The following is an 11,071-nucleotide window of genomic DNA, read 5'->3' on the forward strand; positions in this document are numbered from 1 at the left end:
GCCATCGCCCTATTCACCCAGCCACCATAGCACCCAAGATGGCTACTGTGGCTATTATTATTTTACTGCAAAAGGCAATGTGCGATATTCGGTCTCAAAGTAAGCATAAGCATAAACTTTATTGCCAAGTATTTCAAGAACACGAGGAAATTAACTCCAGCTCAATGGCCTCCAATGCGCACAACATAAAAACTAAATAAATACACAATATGTGCAGTACATTACAGTAACGTTAGGGTGTCTAACTTCGTAAAATATACTAACGTTAATGCTATGAAGCTCCATTATTTGGCTCACACATGAACACAGGGATCACTCATTATTATAACGTTTATTAGTTATAGACAGACCCAGTATTATTAGCCATGTACCTGGCAGCAGCAATAAACAACTATGATCATGATTTCCTTGTAAGGTGTTAAGACATGAGTGTGACATAGCACACCACTGTATTTATAATGTTGGTTATTTCAATGAGCGACCTTCTGTCTCAAAGTACAGTACATTACAGTGACAACGTGAACGTGTCTGACCTTCGTCAAATATACTATCTTAATACATAATGAAAACACAGAATAAAAGAACAGTGTAGCCTACCTTAAAGACCCGGTTCGATGCTGACTTGTCGCAAAAGCTGAGTAAAGGAACCGGTCTGTAATTTGTATATGCTACAATGCACAAACCAACATTCAAAATTTAGCGCCCTCTCACAGCGACCAGTAGCTATGGCTGCGCCCATTCACACAGTGGGGGCAGCAAATGGCTATGGCTGCATTCGGAGCTCGGCCCTACTCGGCTTGGGGGTGTTCGCCTGATGTCATTTGGCAGAACGGGAGGCTGAGCTAACGGTAGGCTTACGGATGGAAAGCACAACAATAACGTTGCTGTTAGTCGGTTTTGGACGTAGCGTTAAAACCCGAGTCTAGTCTCTGCACCGTTGTCCAGGGAGAGGAAGAAGAAGAAGAAGAAGAAGAAGAAGAAGGAGACGAGGAGGTAAATAAAGCTGGCTGACTAACGGACTGAAAATACCAGATGCTTTTCCAGAGGAGAAGGGGAACGGGCTCGACTAAGCAAGAGAGGGAGATGTGTTCTCGTTTTCCTGACGGGTAACATTAGATCTTGGCTAAAAACACGGACATTACGAAGTGAAGGCAACTTGCGTTGCTTCCCCTGCACCTCCGTTTGTGTGACATTGTGTGTGAAATGCAAGCGCAGACGTGGTCTCGGTCGTTGAGCGGGCTCTGGGCCGCAGTTCGACACCCTGAGTCCGAATCTGGGAAGTAGCTAGCTTGGCTAGCCGCAGCTGTACCCGATGCTGCTGCTGCTGCTAAACGGATACGGAAGACAACACAGATGGTCCAGGGCCTTGGTGCTAAGTGAGCTACAGTTTTACTGTGCTAACCTACAACGACCATTTGAGATGTGATGATTTTGTGTTTCGTATTTGAACATTCTGTAGCTGGATGCTCTCGCTTGCTTAACGCGGAGGAGCTAACGTTGCTGCAAAATGCACAGCAGAACCACAGCAGCGGGCTTCTGTTGAAGGGGGCGAGGTTAGACTGATAACAGCCCACCCTGTGTCTCTCAACACCCGGGGTCACACTTGGACAACGACCACCGCATTTTCCCACGCCATTCACCGCTTCATCAGCTGGAGATATGGATAAACTAACGATCATTTCAGGGTGCCTGTTTCTGGCAGCGGATATCTTTGCAATAGCCAGCATTGCAAACCCAGACTGGATCAACACTGGTGAATCAGCAGGTAAATGAAGCATTCAAAACTGCTGTTGTGTTTTGTGTGTTTTAGCCATTGTCTCCAAAGCACTGTGCCCACACTGCAGCAGCGTGTACCCTCAGATAATCTCCACAACAAAGATACAGTATGTCCCGTTGTATGTGGAGGGATTTTTTTTTTTTATCTGCAAGCAACATCTTTTGTCTTTCACAGTGCATATTTATGTTGCTACTTGCTGATGCCCAGACCAAATTATCAAGACCAGTCATTTCTTAAGTGATGGGCACTATGGGTTTCTGCTGCTTCTAGAGCTGCAGTTAAAGATTATTGTCATGACTTTTGATTCATTTATTTTCAGAAATATCTGAAAACATAAAAAAAGCAATTTATCAGATCCCAAAGTGATGTACTCAGATTGCCGGTTTTGTCTGATCAGCAGCCCAGAACTCAAAGGTATCTAGTTTACAATGTAGAACAGACACAGGCAGCAAATTCTCACATTTGAAAAGCTGAGAATCATTAGCGTTTTTGCTTGTAAATATTGCTTTATTCTCACCATTTTGACATGCAGTTAATCACTGAAGTATCAAAAAATACTCTTACTAGCTTCTAACGTGAGGATTTGCTGCTTTTCTTTGTTGTATGCCAATGTAAATTATATATCTTAATCAACTGATTAAGAGACTTGCAATTTCAGTACTGAAAGGTAGTGGTGGTCCTGTCTTATTCTGGTAACTTGACATTTGAACCTCCGCCAGCTGAATCCAGCTAAAGCTGAAAGGTGTTTATTTGTGGTGTCCCTGCTGATTTTGGTCAGGAGAACGAGCTGTTGGTTGTCTGTTTCATTTGTGCTAGTCCTGAAAACACAGTCTATTGATAGACAGCTGTTCCTCTTTGTTCCCTCTTCTGGATGCCAGCTTAGTAATTGGGTCAGGGAGGGTTCATCATCCGCCAGTACACATTTAAACTGTATTAACACAGAAGAATAAGCAATTTGTGCAAAAGTAATTACACAAGATTGTATTGTAAAGCATGAATGGATCTTTAGTTATAAGGCTCTGGACATTATGGCTGAGTTCACCTAAAAATAGTACAGTAAAGCCAGAAATTAAGTGCACAGTAACTCTTCTGTACCTGCTGGTACAGAAATCTTAGCTATATTAAAACTACAGTGTTGTGGTGAGTGTGGGTGATGTTATAGAGCGGGTGTTGTACAGCCACCAGCGTCCGGCTCGCTACCTCTGTTCTCACTTTCCCTCACACTTCTCTTTCATGATTGACATGACTAGTCTTGGATGGTTTTATAAGAAATGAGAGACCACTGACATATTGGTCCTTTACAGCATTTTTAATCGTCATTTAGAGAATGTGCCAGCTACTATTATGGAATATCAAATAGTAAACTAAATGAGGTATTTAAGTGAAATGTTAGTCTGTGTTAGTCTGTGGTTTGTAGTGTTCTTTGGTCTAAAAAGCCAGTTCTGCTGCAAAGTAAATTTTCACCTTTGACAGTAGGTCACTGTTTCTGATGATATGTCATAAGTAGCACAGTAGGTTTAGAGCAGCTTTTAATGGTGGGAAGTAAATGCAGATACACGCTTTAAATGATTCTCTGGTGTTCTTATTTTACAGCTGCACATAAACTAGAAATTCAGAATTGATGTCGTTTATGATATATACTTCTTTTATATTCCTTAATTTCATATTGTGAACTTGGCTCCTCTTTGTCACAACAGCTTTTCTGTTTCCCACTTATTTTGTTTTGACTTTTAAAAATGGTCTAGACATATTGAATAATTTTACTCCTTTTGTAGCTCTGCTACACTGCCTTTTGATAAATTGAAGGCTTGTGTGTCAGATTGCTTATTGATAGGCTTCTAACACAGCTGGCATGCTGCTAAATGGGATTCAACCTAATAAGATCTCCATTTGTAAGTGTAACAAGTCAAACCATTTGATTTTATGATTTTTTTTTCTGCCTGTTTTGTAGACCAGTGCATTATTAGACATTATTAAGAAGTAAGAGCCCCAGATGGCACCCTGCTATTGATGTAATGGTATGTGTAATTTCAGGATATTGCAATAGAAAAATGTCTCAGTAATGTCGTGGGACTATGACGGTATTTAAGTATCATTATTTGGTTAGTATAACTGGTTGCAGAATTTGAAGCTGACATAGTGGATACTCTATTGTCGACGTCTTTGGCCCTGTTGTGTAACAGCATTTCAGTTTTCCTGTTTCAAGAAATGATTTGGGCAGAAAGGAAACTAACAGACGCTGAACATCTTGCAAATACTGTCTGGCAAAAGCAATACTTAGGACTGAGACGGTCCTGGATTCTTCTCGCAGAAACAGTCGGGACATGACTGCACAACACTTTTAACTGAAATGGGCAAAACAACTGGTACGTGCATATGCAAAGGCAGCCACTTAGTAACCACCCTTAAAATCTTTTCTCTTGAAAAGGGGGCAACCCACTTTAGCCCATCTAGTAGCCTACTGAGAACCCATTCACCGGTCGGCACAGCCACCAACAAGAGAAATTTACACCTGCTGAGGGTGTACTAATACACTGATGTTCCACACTGCAACTGTGGCTCTTTTTATTTACAAGATCCAGCTGCTGCCGCCATATAATCTCCACAACAAAGATACAGTATGTCCCGTTGTATGTGGAGGGATTTTTTTTTTTTATCTGCAAGCAACATCTTTTGTCTTTCACAGTGCATATTTATGTTGCTACTTGCTGATGCCCAGACCAAATTATCAAGACCAGTCATTTCTTAAGTGATGGGCACTATGGGTTTCTGCTGCTTCTAGAGCTGCAGTTAAAGATTATTGTCATGACTTTTGATTCATTTATTTTCAGAAATATCTGAAAACATAAAAAAAGCAATTTATCAGATCCCAAAGTGATGTACTCAGATTGCCGGTTTTGTCTGATCAGCAGCCCAGAACTCAAAGGTATCTAGTTTACAATGTAGAACAGACACAGGCAGCAAATTCTCACATTTGAAAAGCTGAGAATCATTAGCATTTTTGCTTGTAAATATTGCTTTATTCTCACCATTTTGACATGCAGTTAATCACTGAAGTATCAAAAAATACTCTTACTAGCTTCTAACGTGAGGATTTGCTGCTTTTCTTTGTTGTATGCCAATGTAAATTATATATCTTAATCAACTGATTAAGAGACTTGCAATTTCAGTACTGAAAGGTAGTGGTGGTCCTGTCTTATTCTGGTAACTTGACATTTGAACCTCCGCCAGCTGAATCCAGCTAAAGCTGAAAGGTGTTTATTTGTGGTGTCCCTGCTGATTTTGGTCAGGAGAACGAGCTGTTGGTTGTCTGTTTCATTTGTGCTAGTCCTGAAAACACAGTCTATTGATAGACAGCTGTTCCTCTTTGTTCCCTCTTCTGGATGCCAGCTTAGTAATTGGGTCAGGGAGGGTTCATCATCCGCCAGTACACATTTAAACTGTATTAACACAGAAGAATAAGCAATTTGTGCAAAAGTAATTACACAAGATTGTATTGTAAAGCATGAATGGATCTTTAGTTATAAGGCTCTGGACATTATGGCTGAGTTCACCTAAAAATAGTACAGTAAAGCCAGAAATTAAGTGCACAGTAACTCTTCTGTACCTGCTGGTACAGAAATCTTAGCTATATTAAAACTACAGTGTTGTGGTGAGTGTGGGTGATGTTATAGAGCGGGTGTTGTACAGCCACCAGCGTCCGGCTCGCTACCTCTGTTCTCACTTTCCCTCACACTTCTCTTTCATGATTGACATGACTAGTCTTGGATGGTTTTATAAGAAATGAGAGACCACTGACATATTGGTCCTTTACAGCATTTTTAATCGTCATTTAGAGAATGTGCCAGCTACTATTATGGAATATCAAATAGTAAACTAAATGAGGTATTTAAGTGAAATGTTAGTCTGTGTTAGTCTGTGGTTTGTAGTGTTCTTTGGTCTAAAAAGCCAGTTCTGCTGCAAAGTAAATTTTCACCTTTGACAGTAGGTCACTGTTTCTGATGATATGTCATAAGTAGCACAGTAGTTTTAGAGCAGCTTTTAATGGTGGGAAGTAAATGCAGATACACGCTTTAAATGATTCTCTGGTGTTCTTATTTTACAGCTGCACATAAACTAGAAATTCAGAATTGATGTCGTTTATGATATATACTTCTTTTATATTCCTTAATTTCATATTGTGAACTTGGCTCCTCTTTGTCACAACAGCTTTTCTGTTTCCCACTTATTTTGTTTTGACTTTTAAAAATGGTCTAGACATATTGAATAATTTTACTCCTTTTGTAGCTCTGCTACACTGCCTTTTGATAAATTGAAGGCTTGTGTGTCAGATTGCTTATTGATAGGCTTCTAACACAGCTGGCATGCTGCTAAATGGGATTCAACCTAATAAGATCTCCATTTGTAAGTGTAACAAGTCAAACCATTTGATTTTATGATTTTTTTTTCTGCCTGTTTTGTAGACCAGTGCATTATTAGACATTATTAAGAAGTAAGAGCCCCAGATGGCACCCTGCTATTGATGTAATGGTATGTGTAATTTCAGGATATTGCAATAGAAAAATGTCTCAGTAATGTCGTGGGACTATGACGGTATTTAAGTATCATTATTTGGTTAGTATAACTGGTTGCAGAATTTGAAGCTGACATAGTGGATACTCTATTGTCGACGTCTTTGGCCCTGTTGTGTAACAGCATTTCAGTTTTCCTGTTTCAAGAAATGATTTGGGCAGAAAGGAAACTAACAGACGCTGAACATCTTGCAAATACTGTCTGGCAAAAGCAATACTTAGGACTGAGACGGTCCTGGATTCTTCTCGCAGAAACAGTCGGGACATGACTGCACAACACTTTTAACTGAAATGGGCAAAACAACTGGTACGTGCATATGCAAAGGCAGCCACTTAGTAACCACCCTTAAAATCTTTTCTCTTGAAAAGGGGGCAACCCACTTTAGCCCATCTAGTAGCCTACTGAGAACCCATTCACCGGTCGGCACAGCCACCAACAAGAGAAATTTACACCTGCTGAGGGTGTACTAATACACTGATGTTCCACACTGCAACTGTGGCTCTTTTTATTTACAAGATCCAGCTGCTGCAGCCATATTTAATCTAATAAAATGACTGTTACTGGCTGTTGCATTATCTTTTATATACATTATACAAAATGCTGATTTATTATTTAATAAATGGCATTTGTTTCCTCAGTTTTTAAATATCATGATAAATATCATATTGTGAACTTTTCATTGTGGCAATATTGTACCTTGAGTTTTTGGTATAGATGCATCCCATCTCCCATGCATTATGTTACCTCAGATCAGCTGACCTCAGATTCCCGACTTTGTTATTGTCTAATCAGAGGGGATTAATGCTTGACAACCTGTTCCTGCAGGAACTCAGTGTGTCGCTTTTGACTTGTTTCCCTGAGCAGTTTACATTGATGAAGGAGAACTTCCACTACTGTCACTCATCATCACCAAAGACAGAACATGGACCCAAGGCGTTACCTTTACCTCAGTCTGACATCCTTAGGCGTTAACAATTAATAACGGTTAAAGTTGATTTCTTGTGCTGAGCTTCAAGACAGAGCTGTGGTTGCAGCAGTCTCTGACACAAACTGTGAATCTCACTGATGATGGCCCTGTCACCACAGTGGATGGCTTTCTCTAGCTTCTGAACCACTCTCTAAGGCTGTTGTATGATGACAGATTTTCATATGTACCATAGCATTAAACCATGTAGGCTTTCTAGAATCCATTTAAAAATAAGTAGCAACACTGTCTCTTCCAACGTAGCTTTACCCTGAGATTACTGTACAAAGTGTTTCTTACATGAGCTACTCAACGCTGCAGAAATAAAAGACTGCTGTTAATGGGGATCACAAGATGATAGTCATGCCAGGAAGGCTCTTCACTCTTTCTCTTTTCAAGCAAGTGGTTTCTTAAGGCATGAAATGCGCTTTATGTTTTTATCACCTTGTGTTTACTGTGTTATTATCAATGACTGCACACAGTGAAAGATTTTTATTGCCCCAAAGTGTACGCTATTTAGTATGAGTTGTGTAGTAATAAACAGACAACTTTATTTTCCACTGGGTACTAAGAAGCTGCACCAGCTACAGGTGGTGTCCATGCAGGAGTGCTGAGAACACTTCAGTGTACACAAACCACAAATGATCCCACAAAGGAAAAAGGAGACTAAAGTAACACTTGTCAGAATTGCACTAAATCATCACTGGAGCTTAGGAACTGCTGCTGTAACCCAAGTCTGACATGACCTAAAATAGATGAAAAAGCAGAATATTCAGCTGTGTTACTTTAGGTATCTAATTTCAAACACTGAAACTGAAACTAAGCCCAGCTAATATCATTCAGTTGTAGTTTTGAATTGCACTTCCAGCCTGTGCTACTAACAAGAAAAGACAGAAACCACAGCACCGTTTCAGAACTGAAGATATAGACATGACGGTGTCCGACATCTTCAGGCAGTAACAGTGTGGCTGTGTTACCTGCTGTGAATGTATGTTAGTGTTGAATGAAAACTGAACACTCACATAGTAGACACACTTCCTGCAGGTGGTTCAAGTGCAAAAATTGCAGCAGCTATTGCTTTCATTGCCTGTAGATAGAGGATTTCAATGACTACGCAATTATTTTACTTTCTCATAAGCGCTATAGGTTGTCTTTCATAGAACTAGTCTGAAAAGTATTGAACAGCTTCTTAATCTTAACCTTGAACCTGCTAATGAGTGAGTTGTTCTGAGACTTGCTTCACATACAGATCTGTTAAGTTCACCTTGGTTGGTACCAGTAGGGTTGCAGAAATGAGGTAACTGAGATACTCTCATTGAGCATAAAGCCACACTTTCTGCTGTTTAAAATGAATGTTGACATTGGAGCATTTGGCAATAAATATGGTTAATTTTTAGGCTGTTAAAAAAAAGCATTTAAGAAGTGGTGGCTTTTGGCCATAAAATCTCAAGCAAGATTTTCTGTTAAAGGCATGTTCACTCTGCTTTGTCTGGAGCCCAGAGTGCACCGGAACTTTGGTTTGCTCTTATATAATTTTGAACATATTATATTTTTATCTCCTGGTGTAAGTTTTGGATGAAGTCTTTTTATTATTGTACTGTCTTATTCTCTCACGAGTGAAGGTTGTTTTCATACATGTTACTGCTTTAATCTTATTCTGCATAGGTTTGTTTATCATATTTTGCATGCGAGTTTGGATCATGCCCCTACAATATAAGTGGGTGCTGTAAAAGCCTCCAACAACAGCAGCACCAGCAGCAGCAGCAGCAGAAGCAGCTGTTGGCTGCCTTATCGTGCCTACTTGCCGCCCACTACAGTTCAGAGGCTTGTTTGACTTGTGCCTCCAGCGCTTACAAACAGCAGCACCCCCTATGCTCCACTAATGACAGCATCATCATGCTGAAACTGAGCAGACACGACCTTTATTTCCTTTCATCTGCACTGAGACAGGGTGAGAGGAGTATTTTGATCAAACTGAGTACAGAGCTCACTGCAGGGTAGCAGGGCACGATGGGGATGTGAACATGAGCTGGGCCTCAGACTGGATTATTAGCCCATTTCTTTTCTGTGAATGACAGAGTTGTTTGTAAACACTGCATTTTTGGCTATTTCTGTTTCTAGCACACTCCAGGTATGGTCCCACTTGTCTGTCTTCTATTTGGTTGAAGCCTGAATGACTGTTCAAGCATAGCGTTTTTGTTTCAGTGTGATCTCAAGCTGGATGCAGTTTGAGGTCAGAGTTCACCTCTGTTCAATCAGCTTAGACTTGACAGGTGTGTACAGTTGGCCAATAGTTAAACTGTTTTTGGAAAGGAGGTCATTATTCTAGTGCTGTGCCATCACCTTGTTAAGGACAGTGCGGCTCTCCCTGAATGCAAACTGCAGCATCGCTCTCACAGGCTGCTTGTGGTGTCACTCAGGATTTATTACCCACAACTGAATCATGGCAGTGTCCTTATGTGTGCTCTTGTAGAGCCAGCCCTCATTTGGGCTTGTAAGTTAAGGATATCATTTGAAGTTGACTCTCACTGTGCAAAAGTCTTAGGCCACCATTAGTTTTGCTGTTTTGGCAAGGTTGTAATCATCATTTGGGTCTATTTCTCAGTCACTTTATTAAGATACAACCAGAAAATACAGGAATTATGTACACAATATTATAAAACATAAAAAGGATTCTACAGGCCAAAGTCACTATTTAGAGTGACCTCCCTTTACATGTGGCACAACTGTTTTGAAACGTAGAAACCATGACAGACCCTCTACCATGTTTCACTGAAGTCTGCAAGCATTCATGGTTCCACCTCCTTCCAACTCTACTTCTCATGTACTGTCAGCGATTTGGACCACTCCATAAGACTCTCTTCCACTGATCTTCACTCCAGTCTTTGTGAGCTTTTGAATATCTCAGCCTTTTCTCCTTGTCCCTCTTCTGAAAAAGTGGCTTCCTGGCTGCTGTCCTTCCACAAAGGCCACTCCTGGTCAAACTCCTTTGGACTGTGGAAGGATCCACTTGGCATCCAGATGAAGCTGCCAGATGCTGAGCTGGATTTCCTCTGGTCTCTCTCGAAGAAACTCTGAGAAACTTCTCATCAGATTTTGACAGTTCTCTTGCTCTCTCACTCCTGTTTTTGTCCTTGACCTCTCTGGATTCTTCATATTTCTTTAGAACAGCTTGAATACCCCAGCTTGAGTGTGCAGTTAGATTTTTTTTTTCTGACATTTTAGTTTTTTAATACTGTGTACATATTTAATATATTTTCTAGTTGCATTCTGATAAATATATATAGTTATCATAAAATTGTTAAAACAACACAACATCTAATAGTGACCTAACTCTTTTCCACAGCACTGTATGTATCAATACAGTTTAACTAGAACTTTTTCTCTGTTTCTGCTGTTTTATTTGTTTACCTTTATCCCGCCTGCTGTCAGGCAGGAATTCCACAGAGAGCTAGTGAAACAGCAGGAGGCCACAGGATGCACGGGAAATGGCCATAAATCGGTGCTACTAACTGCAACCATCAAAGGTTGGCCTAATGTTCTCCTTTGTCCAGCACCAGTCCCTGCTTTCTTCTCCTAATTCTTTAATTTGTTCAGGATAACTTTGTAATGTTGGGTCTGACGGCTGGAATAGGCTGTTGAGCAAGCATATGAACCATTCAGGAGGTCATGAGCCTTTTACTTCCATTTATTTTCAGATTGAATACAAATTTGCCACAGCAGCAAGGTAGACATCCATCCATTTTCCTCTGCTTATC

The 11,071-nt window shown here is 40.4% G+C and overlaps 1 protein-coding gene across 1 annotated transcript in view; it reads left to right on the forward strand.

Annotated features, from left to right (window-relative positions):
* The first annotated feature begins 518 nt into the window (after positions 1–518).
* mosmoa (modulator of smoothened a) overlaps positions 519–11,071 on the forward strand; it is a 32,446-nt gene continuing 21,893 nt past the window's right edge. Inside the window, exon 1 of the mRNA XM_020619853.1 lies at positions 519–1,765. Coding sequence (XP_020475509.1) covers positions 1,660–1,765 — 106 coding nt within the window. The 5' untranslated portion in view covers positions 519–1,659. The remainder of the gene's footprint in view (positions 1,766–11,071) is intronic.

The sequence above is a fragment of the Monopterus albus genome, unplaced genomic scaffold, assembly GCF_001952655.1.
Source record: "Monopterus albus unplaced genomic scaffold, M_albus_1.0 scaffold227.1, whole genome shotgun sequence".
NCBI lineage: Eukaryota > Metazoa > Chordata > Actinopteri > Synbranchiformes > Synbranchidae > Monopterus > Monopterus albus.